Source organism: Balaenoptera acutorostrata, chromosome X (assembly GCF_949987535.1).
Source record: "Balaenoptera acutorostrata chromosome X, mBalAcu1.1, whole genome shotgun sequence".
NCBI lineage: Eukaryota > Metazoa > Chordata > Mammalia > Artiodactyla > Balaenopteridae > Balaenoptera > Balaenoptera acutorostrata.
Window position 1 is genome coordinate 89,181,029 of NC_080085.1, and position 14,174 is coordinate 89,195,202.

A 14,174-nucleotide genomic window follows, 5' to 3' on the forward strand; every position below is an offset into this window, starting at 1 on the left:
TCTCTTTCTGGATATCGACCCGCCCTATTTTCGTACCAGAAGGAAGTGCGGCACTTTAATAATCCCGAGTTAGAGCAGAGCGGTGCTCACGTGACCCAGATCTCACATGACGTAGCTCCTCACGTGACCAAACGCTTACGTGAGCAGAAGTAGTTCTGGTCGTCGTCTACCGTCTCGCTATAAGCCGTTTGAGGGAAGAAAGAGGAAAATTATCCGGTATCGTTAGAGGTTGGTGTGTGGGTGGGAAACGGGGACCCGGGGGTGGTGATGATGCAGACCAAAGCGGGGTCCGCGGGCCGCCTCCGCCTTTTTCGTTCCCTGCTTTCCCCTCCCCCGCACCCCCCTCCCCCCATCTCAGTGCCGGGAAGCCGCCTTTGCTGCGCCTGGTGGGGAAATGGTGGACGCTCGTGACTGTGTCTGTGTTTTTTGTATATCTATCTGTCTGGGCGGGTCTCAAAGGACCCTTAAGAGAAACCGTAAGCTGGAAAGCATTTGAAAACCACGTCCCTGGATTAGGAAAAACAGATCTTGAGTCCAGTGGCCTGAATGCTGGTCCGTCCATTCAGGCACCCAGTCTCCAGTGCCTGATTGTCTGTCTGTCTGTCTGTCTGTAGGGGGAGGCACATCTAGGCAAATGCTGCGTGCCTGACCGAGGCGCCCAATGAATTTTTTTACTGAATTAAATATTTAAATAACGTTTATTTTTCGGCTTATAACAATCTACGTGTTCAGTTTTTGACTTTGGAAAAATAATAGTATGCTATAAATTTTAAAAAAGACACGTAATTCATCACTCGGAGATAACTACTCAGCATTTTGGTCTGTAAAACGTCTGTGTATAACACACACATAAATGCACAAATTCTTAACTCACAAGTGGAATCCTGGTTCCTACTTCAGGCAACAGAGTCCTCGTGGCCTTCCCAGGAGACACAGTGATGAAGCAGAACCTCCCTGCCACCACAGAGGGGATGTTAAGGCCTAGAGGGCTGCAGGGACATTAAATGGGATGGGTCGTCCAAGAGATAAGGCAAGCAAAAACCAGGGCGTTAATCTGTCACTCAGACCTAGAGATGGTCTACAGGAAGACTGTTATCACTGCACGTGCAGTGTTCCAGGCACATAATAGGCAATTCGTGAATGTTGACTTGAATCCTCAGTGTAGTTTTAGGGCAGTTAGTACACTTTGTACTTACTTTCCAAGAGGCCCAGTGTTCCCAGACCATGTCAGATAAGCCATGCACATACAAAATTAGAAAATTTTATCAAATTTGCTATACTAAATCCCAGAAAAGTAAACATTTAAACTTGTTTTCTGTTATTTTTTTGCTGAAATAAAAGTGATTGCTCTCTATAGAAAATTAAGAATGCACAAAAAATTGAAAGAGAAAGTTGAGAAAGCTATAAACCTACCACCTAGAGTAGCCACTATTAACATGTGACATATTCCCCATGCATGTACTTTTGTAACATTGTTTTTTAAATTCCAATTACAGTGATTTTTAAAAATTAAAACTATTTAGAAGTATATAGGGTAAAAAGTGAAATTCCACTACACTCTTCCTACCCGCCAGTGCTCATTTTCTCAGAAAACAACTTAAATGCTTCCAGAACTTCTGTGAATTTGCATATATATGTGCCTGCTTATATTTTAAAATAAGCAGGATCATACTCTACATGTTCCTTCATTTAATATATTTTGGAAATCTTCCTAGGTCAGGGCAGATTTTTTTTTAAACAGCTGCACAGCATTCTGTTTTAAGGATAAAATATAATTCACTCAGCCACCCCCCTATTAATGGATAATTAGGTTTCTAATTTTCTGCCATTACTAACAGTGTGGCAGTGAACATTTGTGAGTATTTCTGTTGACCAGATTCCTGGAAGGAATTCTAGCATGATCGAAGGATATGTGAACATATATCTTTTTCATAGTTGAGATTATAAAACAGTTATGATCTTGGGTCACTTAAGATTATAGCATAAGTAATTTCTCATGTTATTAGATATTTTTTATAATTTTTAAAGTGTGTAATATCTTATCTTTCTTAGTAAAATACCTTTCAGAGAATATATAGCTCCATAAATCTTTGTCTGAATTTCAGATCCTCTCCTTAGGGCACATAACTGGAAGTGGGTTTACTGTATCAAAAGGCGTGATACATATTTCCAAATTGCTTTCCAGAGATACTGTATGAACTTTCACTCCTCTGGGAGTATATTAGTTTGTGAACCCTGAATATCAGTATTGACTTATCCTCCCTGCTTAACTTCACTATGTTGATGGGTGAAAAATGGCAGTTAATTCTGGTTTTAACTTGTATTTCTGATGACTGATGAGGTTTGAACATTTCCCAGACTCTTCTCCTGTATCTTCACATCTGTATTGCCGGTATATTTAATCTGTTACCAAGTCCCACAGAGTCCACTGCTTTGAATGTGTAGATCATATCTTTCCTCCCCCCTTTTTTTAAACTGCTGTTGCCTTAGGTGGATCCCTTAACATATCTCTAAGAGACAGAGTTCTAACTGCTCTTGCTAGTGTCACCCCAGTCCCCTCTGTGACTGCCGCACTGTTGCCATGGTGACCTTTCTGAAAGGTTCTGATTACTTCACTCTCCTCCCCTCACTTTCCTTCTTCTCTTTCCTCCCCTCTCTCCCCTCCCCTCAGTCCGCTGTTTAAAACCCTTAAAACGTCCTTAGCCTTTGTCTGTCTCAAAAGACCTCCTGGATCGATCTCTACCTAGCTAGCCTTATCTCTTGCCTTGCCTCCTTCTATTTTATGCTCCATCATAATTTTAAGAATTTGTGGATCCCTGAGCCGGTTAGTCCTTTCATTTAACTATTCTACACTGATAGAATTGACCAACCAGTCCCTGCTTTATAACACCCTTTCACCCTGCACAGAATTATGTCATAGCAGGGATAATGTTTATTTGCCCTTTTTGTCTTTAGTAAAGATGTACAGTGCCTCTGTAGGACCATAAGCCCTTTCTGGGCTTATTGAGCCTTGTATGCCAGAGCCAAGTACTGGACCTGGCAACTGAAAAATGTAAAGTGAAGGTGTGAATGCTCTATAATGTCTTTTTTCCACTTATCTCTTTGGCCTTAATATTTCCGTGATTTTATTAATTTGTATGAGTTTTTTTATATAATAAGGATAGTATTTGTTGTAGGTATCTTCTGAAGTGTATTGTTTGTCTTTTATGTTTAATCTTACTTTTGATGTAACGAAGTTTTTCATTTTTATGTAATCAGATATAACCATATTTTATTTGTTGACCTCTTCCACTGTTTTTGTTGCCATTCACTTTGTATATCTTTTCATCTTTTGTATATCTTTTCTGACTATGTGTTTATATATGATCAATGTGGAAAACTTAGAACATACAGAAATGGCCAAAGAAAACATTCTCTGAAACAGAAAGCTCCCATAATCTTACCACCCAGAAATAGCCACCATTAATGGTATCCAGCACATAATAGGTATCAAATAAATAGTTGTTGAATGAATGACTTAGAAATTTGGTGAAGTCTTTTTGTTTATACAAATGCCTTTACAAAAAAGCTATCAGCGTAAATGAGTTTTCTATTAATAGTTTGCTTTTTTCCCTTACTGTATTGTGAACGTTTTTCCATGACAATTAGTCTTAATTTTTTTCAGCTACACCGAAATTACACTGAACCGAGCCTGCCAGCGAGAGCCCAACAGTCACCATGATGCTGAGCACAGAAGGCAGGGAGGGGTTCGTGGTGAAGGTCAGGGGCCTGCCCTGGTCCTGCTCAGCTGATGAAGTGATGCGCTTCTTCTCCGATTGCAAAATCCAAAATGGCACATCAGGTATTCGTTTCATCTACACCAGAGAAGGCAGACCAAGTGGTGAAGCGTTTGTCGAACTTGAGTCCGAAGATGAAGTGAAATTGGCTCTGAAGAAGGACAGAGAAACCATGGGACACAGATACGTTGAAGTGTTCAAGTCCAACAGTGTTGAAATGGATTGGGTGTTGAAGCATACAGGTCCAAATAGTCCTGATACTGCCAATGATGGCTTCGTCCGGCTTAGAGGACTCCCATTTGGCTGTAGCAAGGAAGAGATTGTTCAGTTCTTTTCTGGGTTGGAAATTGTGCCAAATGGGATGACACTGCCGGTGGACTTTCAGGGGCGGAGCACAGGGGAGGCCTTTGTGCAATTTGCTTCACAGGAGATAGCTGAAAAGGCCTTAAAGAAACACAAGGAAAGAATAGGGCACAGGTACATTGAAATCTTCAAGAGTAGCCGAGCTGAAGTGCGAACCCACTACGATCCCCCTCGAAAGCTCATGGCTATGCAGCGGCCGGGTCCCTATGATAGGCCAGGGGCTGGCAGGGGGTATAATAGCATTGGCAGAGGGGCTGGGTTTGAAAGGATGAGGCGGGGTGCCTATGGTGGAGGGTATGGAGGTTATGATGACTATGGTGGCTATAATGATGGGTATGGCTTTGGGTCTGATAGATTTGGAAGAGACCTCAATTACTGTTTTTCAGGAATGTCTGATCATAGATATGGAGATGGTGGGTCCAGTTTTCAGAGCACCACAGGGCACTGTGTACACATGAGGGGATTACCTTACAGAGCCACTGAGAATGATATTTACAATTTTTTCTCACCTCTTAACCCCATGAGAGTACACATTGAAATTGGACCCGATGGCAGAGTTACTGGTGAGGCAGATGTTGAATTTGCTACTCATGAAGATGCTGTGGCAGCTATGGCAAAAGACAAAGCTAACATGCAACACAGATACGTGGAGCTCTTCTTGAATTCTACCGCAGGCACAAGTGGGGGTGCTTATGATCACAGCTACGTAGAGCTCTTTTTGAATTCTACAGCAGGGGCAAGTGGTGGTGCTTATGGTAGCCAAATGATGGGAGGGATGGGCATATCCAACCAGTCTAGTTACGGAGGTCCTGCTAGCCAGCAGCTGAGTGGTGGTTACGGAGGTGGTTATGGTGGTCAGAGCAGTATGAGTGGATATGACCAAGTTCTGCAGGAAAACTCCAGTGACTATCAATCAAACCTCGCTTAGAGAAGGAGTACTAAACAACAGCAACAAATAACAGCCGTGCATTTATGGGAGTTGACTAGAATGGGAATGATGTTAGGCATATCCAGTATGATTGGTAAATGGGAAATACTGATTCTGATCACTCTTGGTCAGCTAGCTTCCTTTTCTTTTTCCTCCCTCCCTCCCTCTCTCCCTCTCTCTCCCTCCCTCCCTTTCTTTTTCTTTTTCTTTCTTTCTTTCTTTCTTTCTCTTTCTTTCTTTCTTCCTTTTGCTTTCTCCTTTTTTTTTAAGAAAACAAAAATTAAGTTTAACGGTTTCGCATTACAGGCTTGTGATTCATGCTTACTGTAAAGTGGAAGTCAAGATTGTTTTAAAACTTCAAGCTCAGTAATTTTGAACACTGAAACATTCACCTAGGATGTAATAACAAAGTTCAGTATTGACCATAACTGTTAAAACAACTTTCAGCTTTCCTCAAGTTAGTTATGTTGTAGGAGTGTACCTAAGCAGTAAGCGTATTTAGGTTAAAGCAATTTCACTTATGTTAAATGTTGCTCTTATACCACAGTACATTGAAAACTTTGGATGCATGTTGAGAAACATGCTTTTCTGTAAAACTCAAATATAGGAGCTGTGTCTACGATTTAAAGTGAAAACATTTGGCATGTTTGTTAATTCTAGCTTTTCGGTTTAATATCCTATAAGGCACGTGAGTGTACACTTTTACTTTTTTTTTAAAAAAACGCTCTGGGACAATTTTGAGATGTAATACCAATACTTTAGGAGTTTGGTCATGTCGTTTGTATGAAGTTCTGAGGCTTTGGTTTAAATCTTTCCTTGTATTGTGATTTCCATTAGATGTATTGTACTAAGTGAAACTTGTTAAATAAATCTTCCTTTTGAAAACTGGAAAAATCTTGTATAGCTTGATTTTTATTATGTTCTATCATATGAGCCACTTCTTTTATACACTCCTGTGCTAATGAAATTTAAATTGTTTTTAATTTTTTAATTATTATAAATGTACCTTAGCATCTTTATAATACATTATTGCACATATCATTAATTATTTCTAAGATATATTCCTAGAGGTGGAATTGCTTAGTCAAAGGTCCACACATTTTTAAGGCTTCTGATTTGTATTGCCAGAAAGATTATGGTACTTTGTGTTTCCACTAGGAGTGTATTTTTTTTTTTTCTTTTTACCTTTTTTAATGAGACTACTAGGAGATTAAAAATTGCATCTGTGTATAAATGAACTTATTTATAAAACAGAAATAGACCCACAGACAGAGAAAACAAACTTACGGTTACCAAAGGGGACAGGGGTGGGGGAGGGATAAATTAGGAGGTTGGGATTAACATATACACACTACTATATATAAAATGGATAACCAACAAGGAACTACTGTATAGCACAGGGAACTATACTCAGTATTTTGTAATAACCTATAAGAGAAAAGAATCTGAAAAAGAAGAACTGAATCACTGTGCTGTGCACGTGAAACTAACACAGCATTGTAAATCAACTATGCGTCAATAAAAATATGTAAAATAAAAAAATAAATAAAAAGAAGTAGATCCAAATATTTTTTTTAAAAATGCATCTGTGGCTTGTGTTATGTTTCTGGTGGACAGCACTGGTGTAGATGAATTAGCCAGTGCTTTGGACTCAGACTGATGGGGGTTTGAGTATTTAAGGATTTTGTTGTAGTTTCTGTGTTTGTTTTACTATGGACAATTTATTTGATTCTAGGAGTGTATTTTTAAAAAAAATTTTCCCCCATAGCCTGCTCAATGAAACACATTATTCTGCTTGATCTTGGCCAGTTTGTTAGTTGAAAAGTGGTATCCCGTTATTATTTTAATTTGTGTTCCTTAGCTTAATATTAAGATGGAGCATTTTTCTGTTTTTTTCTACGTTTATCCTCACCACATCCACAGGACTATTGAGCTACTCTGGAGACATTGTACTTTATCAAGACAGCACGCTCCAAAATTCAAAGAACTAAAGGCAAATAAATAATCCTCTTCCTTTCATTTAACCATAAATTAGAAGATCTAAGACACCTTTATATGTTTAAAAGAAGTAGGCCTATGTTATCATAGAAATAATTCAGTTCCCTTCATGAATTCGTTAATAGTCTCAACACTATTCAAGGTTTTTCAGGGGGCATTTAAAGCTTGTTTTAAACCAATGGTTCTCAGACTTTAGTGTGCACCAGAATCATCTATGGGGCTTGTTAAAACATTGATTACTGGGGCCCACTCCTAGAGTTTCTGAAATTCAGTAGTTTGGGGGTGGTGCTTGAGAATCTGATGATCCTGCAGGTCTCAAGACCATGTTTTTTGATCCATCATAGTTCTCTAATGGCTACAGGCCTATAAACCCTGAAATGGCAACTCTAAGAAACCGCTTCCTTCATGATTCCCGATTGCCTCTTACTTTCCTGTAACAAGTAGTTTAAGCTTTCTATGAAAGTATAAATTGCATTTGACTATTTATAATACCTTGCACCTCCCATGAGAACTTAGAAAACATGTGACATCTGAGATTATCTTACACTTCTGCCCATATCATAGTGGCCATTAACAACACCTCTCAATGACCTTCAGGTCTGGACGCCCTCAGGTCAGTACCAGATGCACCTGAACTTCAATAGATCTTTTTGTAGATCTCGTGACTAGCCTGGAAATCCTTGGTCTGTTCAGAGCTTGAGGCCCAGAGAAACGCTCTGAGAAGGGAAGCAAATACCAAATTGGTAGTACCTGACTCCATTTTATTCAAGGACACTTTTTATTGAAAACCATTCATGCTGAGGATACAGTGGGTGGTGATTTGAGATTCTTTGATGACTTCTAATTTCTGTCACAGCTGCCAATAGAGCAAGATACCCATTTCAACTCATGTCATACTGAGCCAGTCATTTACCTTGCCCTCCTAAGGCCTTCAGGAGGGCTTTTGCAGAGGGTTCACAAGTAGGTGATTTTGCTTTCCAGGCTGCTCAGTTAATTTTCCAGAACATTCTCTTACTGTAAGCAAAGATTCTCCAGTTAGCCACTAGATGTCACCAAACCCCGGGAAAGGATTGGCTGAGCCTGGCCATCAATGGTGTTTGCTTCCTCTGTGCTGGAGAACAAAACTCAGAAAGGCTCAGGGAAGCAGTTAAAAGAGAGAGACCCTGGGGAAGGCCAGCAGGCAGCACTAGAGGTGTGAAAAGGGATAGCAGTACCTGTGGGGACAGCAGCACAGATGCTCGTGTACACACACACACATACACACACACACATGCACAAAACACCTCTAACTCTCTTAAATCTAACACTAACACTACCCGGGAGAGTTTGCTGGGAGGTAAAGTGGGCAACCCACCCATACCCTGCAACCAAGTCAGGATTCATTTTAGACTGCCCCCTTGGGCTACTTGGCAGAATCAGGCCGAAAGTTTGCAGTGACAACAATCATGGCCTAAGGGAGTCTCCACTGATAGCTTATGCCAGTGGTTCTCCGAGTGCCGCTCCTGGACCAGCAATCAGCAGACCTGGGAACGTGTTAGAAATGCAAGTTCTCTGGCCCCATCCCAGACGGAATCAGAAACTCCGGGGGTGGGTCCCAAAATCTGTGTTTTAACAAGCCCTACGGGTGATTCTGATGCTCAGAACCACTGGTTTATGTATGGATTTCCTTATTCACCCATTCATTTATTTCTACATTTATTCATCCAACCATAAAGGAGGTCAGTAAGCCAGAGACAATCCTATCTGTAAACACAGCACATCTTTTGTACCTTGACAGCCCTGTACCCTCCACCCCGCGAATTGATATGAAAATGCATTGCAAGTTCACTTACAAATCAAGGTCCTTTTCCTTCAGTGAAAATGCCTAATCTGTCAGCAAAAATGAAGATTTCTCCAAGCTGGGCCTTGAGCACTGTTGCAAAACAGCTGCTGATGGAATGAAATTCCACTTGCTGTGCCTGATACAGGCTGGGACTGTCACAAGGGCCATTTCACAACCTGCTCCCACACTGACCAAAATTCAGTCTTGTGAATACAAAACACGCACGTCTATGGGGTCACCAGCTTAGCGTGGTGCAAGACCCCATTTGGGAGGTGAGGGGGTTAGGTTGTGCCTGGAGCCTGTCTGTGGAAGGACTTTTTCCAAGAGTCCTTTTTCTCCCTCCCTCTCTGCCTCCCTCCCTCCTTCGCACAGGGCTCGTTTCTCATGCACGCATGTCATTACTTCAGAGATGAGGAAACTGAGTCTCAGGAAGGGTAGGAATCAACCTTGCCTTTGGGAAAGAAGCAGGATGCTGGAGAGTGGAGGAAATGACGTCTGGCCAGGGAAAGAGAAGGAAATGTCTCAGATCCTCAGGGGATAGTGGAAGGGTACCCGTGCCCTGATACATGAGGGAGGAGGGTGGCGCAGACCAGCGCTGGGTCGAGCTCTTCTATCGCTCCCCAGACCGAAGTTCCCTTTCCCCACTGCTAGCCCGCGAGTGGCGGGGAGAGGGTCAGGTAGGGGCGCCTCAGGAGGACGGAGAAAGAATTTGATAAGAATTCATTATTCCCTCTCCCCTCCCGCTTTCCAGCGACCCTCGATCCCCCCAATCTCCGCCCCCAGTATATTTCCTTTCCCAGGCAGGATGGGGAAGAAGCCTGGCAATGGCCAACCTGGGACAGGCCGCGGCTGAGGGGGCGTGGTTAGCGTGGTGACTGATGCCCGTGGCTTCCGGGAGGAAGGGGCTTCCGGAGTCCCTGCCCAGCTCGGAGAGGGGAGATACCTACTTTGGTAACCACCCAGGGCGTGCTAAGTCTGGCCCCTGTAGGTGAAAAAAAATTAATCAATAGTCAGTAAGAAAGAAATGGAAATTTTTATTCAAGCCAACCTGAGGATTATAACCTGGGCGACCCGCCTCTCAGAGTTTTGAGCACTGTTCCAAAGAGGTGAAGGGGGAGATTTTAGAGAAATGAAAAGTGAGAGCTGTGAGTTTCAGGTTTATTTGGGGACTAACTGAGGACTATAGCTCTGGAAACAGCTTCTCAGAGAGCTCTGAAGAACTGCTCCCAAGAGGTCAGGGGAGAGGTCAGCACGTACGATTTTGGCAGAGGGGGTACCTGCAACCAAGCACACATCTTGGTAGAAGGTTGCAGCTAGTCCCAAGGAATGGACATCTTGGTTAATGGTTACAGCGCTTTTCTAAGTAGGGCAAGATGAAAGAATTCAGGTTCATAAAACATTTCTCCTGAAAATATCTAACTATGTGAAGCTCTGTTCTGCTAGTTTTCCCAGAGCACAGAGTTCCTCATTCCTGATCTCTACCCTGACCTCCTTTTAGAGTGTGTTAAAGGTCGGTGACTTCAGTGGCTAATGACTCAATCCTTGTAGAAGTGGATGGTGAGTGACCTTCTTCAGTTGGCAGTGCCCCCTTTTTGTCATAAATGTGACCAAAGTTTGGGAGGCGTTTTATGACCATTTTGTCCCACAGTGTTAGGAATGCTAATTCCCAGGTCAGGCCAGGATTTCATTGATAGGCCATTCAATGTGCTATTACTAGACTAGGCCCTTTTAACAGTAGCCAAAAGTCTCTGGACCACCTGTATTACTAGTCTGTTATGGTCCAGGAAATGATTCCCTCTTGTTGCTTCTTCCCATATCTAGAGTTACACTATTATAATCATTGATCTTATAGAACTATATTTGGTCAGATGTTTCAAGTCGCCTAGTCGTCATCATTTTATCAGAGGCTCAGCCATACTTTGGTAATGCAAAAAACAATTATCTTGTAAAATAGGCAGAATACAAGTAATATAGCTAATAACTTTTTTTTTTTGGCCACGCCGTGCAGCCTGTGGGATCTTAGTTCCCTGACCAGGGATTGAACCTGCAACCTCGGCAGTGAAAGCATGGAGTCCTAACCACTGGACCACCAGGGAATTCCCAGCTAGTAACATAAATAGGGTTATAAGTAAATACTTATGCTAAGAACTTCCATTAGGTTCGGCCCAGTATATCCCCAGGGCATCTGACCTGGTCTGTTCCATACCAATCTCTATCTTTAAGGTAATGATATATTGTCATTATTCATAAGGCACCCAGCTTAATTACCTACTGTTGTTAGGCTGATTATCCTTAGTATGTTATTAGGCTGATTATCCTTAGTTATTAGGCTGATTTTTAGGCTGATTATCCTTAGTATGATTCAATTGTTCCCAACATTAGGGGGCTTTAAACTTAGATGACTGTAGCCTGATGTTAGTCATATTAATCTATCCCATAACTGAGGAAGGTTATATTCTTTGACTGAAATTTAGCTCATTGCTCTGACTGAGCTTGTGTAACTTTAAAAGAAAAGTCATATTTATGGTCATGGTCAGAGCAAGTATGACTGATTGGCCAAGTGAGGGGGTCCCAGCTAGTACTATCAATAGTGGCCCAAACAGAGCTATAACTTCTTTCTTCTAGAATAAATTTCCTAAGGGCCATCCAATTAGAGCCTTGGAGAGGAGAAATCCACCAAGGTAACCCAGAAGTACTGGATGTAGGTAACTGACCATAAACCCAAAAATTGGATTAATTTTTAAACTCTGCATAGGATTTGTGCCCATGATAGGAAAACATTGATTTATGCAAAAGTCCAAGAAATTAAGAAAGCACTGTAAATAATAATACGGCTCAGGTCCAGTACCTTGGGATAGCTTTCTGCTTCTGATGTCATCTTCTTCTCATCCTGGTATGGGTGTAGTTTCTCCTCGGTTTGAGCATTGTTTTAAGGTGATTTTGAGGTCAGCAGTCCTCTCTATAGACCAGTCCAATGCAGGAGCACTTTCTAAGTGAGAAATATGAATCCAAGAGTCAATTCCCTTCAGTTTTTCTGTGTATGAGCTAGTTAAGAGAACCTGATAAGGGTTCTTCCATCTAGGTTGGAGATAGCCCTTTAAATGATGTCTTTTCCAGTATGCATAATCTCCTAGTTGCAGGTCATGGGACATCTGATCTTCATCCAAAGATAGATTACTGTGATAAGCTTCAGAAACAAGCTTAGAATGTCCTTTTAATAATTTGTAGTGAGGTGGATGGGCCTAGAGACTGTCATACAGAGTGAAGTAAGTCAGAAAGAGAAACACAAATACCGTACGCTAACACATATATATGGAATCTAAAAAAAAAAAATGGTCAGAAGAACCTAGGGGCAAGACGGGAATTAAGATGCAGACCTACTAGAGAATGGACTTGAGGATACGGGGAGGGGGAAGGGTAAGCTGGGACAAAGTGAGAGAGTGGCACGGACATATATACACTACCAAATGTAAAATAATTTTGACCAAGGTTTGGGAAGCATTTCATGACCATTTTGTCCAACGGTGCTAGGAATGCTCATTCCTAGGTCAGCAAGATTTCATTGATAGGCCACTCAATGTGCTACTATTGAACTAGGCCCTGTTAACAGTAGCCAAAAGTCTCTGGACCACCTGTCTTACTAGACAGCTATGGTCCAGGAAAAGATTCCTTCTTGTTGCTTCTTCACATATCTAGAGTTACATATTACAATCATTGATCTTACAGGACTATATTTGGTCAATTGTTTCAAGTAGCCTAGTCATCATTATTTTTTATCGGAGGCTCAGTCATACATTTGGTAACGCAAGAAACATTAGTTTTGTAAAATAGGCAGAATACAAGTAATATAGCTAGTAACATTAATAAGGTAATAAGTAAGCATTTAAGTTAATTTCCACTGGGTGTGGCCCAGTAGCGCTCCAGCTCATATGACCAGTCTGTTCTGTACTATCTTTCAGGGAAATGATATACTGGCATATATGTTGTACATAAAGTTCAGCAAAGATGTCTACACATACAAGGTGAGTGGTGGATCATTGTGACCCCTTACAGGATTGATAAAGGAATGTTACCTTCTAAGGAGCTACGTGGCTGGCGCCAGAAGTAGAAAAATTGATCTTTATGATTGAGCAGGTATTTCTGCCATTGGGGAGGTCTGGTTAATGCATAAAGCAGATACACACTAGAGGGGAGGAAGGAGGCCAAAGGGCAGAGAAAAGGTTTTATGTGTAAATTTTTCTTGTCTTAACTTAAAATGTGAATTTTTATTTTGTTACCTGGGAACCTCGCTTGCCCTCCCAAGCCCCTCTGGCTCCCTTCAGTCCAGCTGGGCACTAGGAGTAGGAGGCCCAAGGCCAAACCAGGCTACAGGCCAGGGAAGGAATGGCCCTATAACCTCCCTGGGTGCCCCCTCTGTGGGTCATCTTGGGCTGGCCCCCCAGGGAGTTGTGCTTCTCGTGCCCAGCGCTCCCCCACCCCAGGGAAGCCCAGAGAGCAGGTGGGATGGGGCCTCTTGTGAGCTGTGGTGATCAGTTTTTCTCTATGCAGAGCCCCTTGCCTGGGACACAGTGAGTGCTCAATATATGTTTATTTTCAGTTGAGTGTTGATTCAACTTTTATGGCTTGTGATTAATCCTTTTTCTTCTGTTATAGAAGCTCCCATTGTTGACTAGCCAACTGTCACAACACCATATTGGAACTTAAAAAGTTCTGAAAACATCTTGGATCTTTTGTTTGCTTGAGTATTTATAAACTCATATTATTATCCTTTTTTTTTGCATTTTTTTCCTTGTAGCAAAGCCTTAAAATATTCTACATCTTCCTTGAAACTTTCTCTCGTTCCTCAGTTCACACTGATTTGTCCTCTCCTAAATCTTTTTAAGCAAATAATCAGACTGTACAGTTCTTACTTGGTGGTTCTCAAATTATTCACATGTGGTAGTTTTGATTTTTGTTTGATGGTTAGGCTGTATCTTTTATCCTTAAGCAAATATAAGGGTCTTCAAAAGTGCCTATGGGGTGGGGATGGGGGAGTGACTGCAAATGGGCATGAAAGATCTTTTAGAGGTAAATGTCCTAAACTTAGATTATGGTGATGGTTTGTACAACTCTGTAAATTTACTAAAAACCATTGAATTGTAGACTTAAAATGGGTGAACTTTATGAATATAAATTATACCTCAAAGAAATACTTTAAATGCCTATGGAGTAATAAGTAAAGAATAGTGGAGATATGATATATTTTGTGGGAAGACTAAAAGGAAAGGTAGGTCATAATGATAAAAAT

At 41.4% G+C, this 14,174-nt stretch overlaps 1 protein-coding gene across 2 annotated transcripts; it reads left to right on the top strand.

Moving 5' to 3' along the window:
* The first annotated feature begins 96 nt into the window (after positions 1–96).
* Positions 97–5,961, top strand: HNRNPH2 (heterogeneous nuclear ribonucleoprotein H2). 2 transcript variants are annotated; one of them, XM_007181436.2, is made up of 2 exons: positions 97–228; positions 3,665–5,961. In XM_007181436.2, the coding sequence occupies exon 2, from the start codon at positions 3,718–3,720 to the stop codon at positions 5,065–5,067; it is 1,350 nt and encodes a 449-aa protein (XP_007181498.1). In that variant the 5' UTR covers positions 97–228; positions 3,665–3,717; the 3' UTR covers positions 5,068–5,961. The 2 variants fall into 2 exon arrangements, with proteins under 2 accessions (XP_007181498.1, XP_007181499.1); XM_007181437.2 differs by having other exon boundaries at positions 97–216.
* The last annotated feature ends 8,213 nt before the right edge of the window (positions 5,962–14,174 follow it).

Coding starts and splice junctions, on each gene's coding strand:
- HNRNPH2 (XM_007181436.2), top strand. CDS start 3,718: ATGATGCTGAGCACAGAAGGCAGGGAGGGGTTCGTGGTGAAGGTCAGG.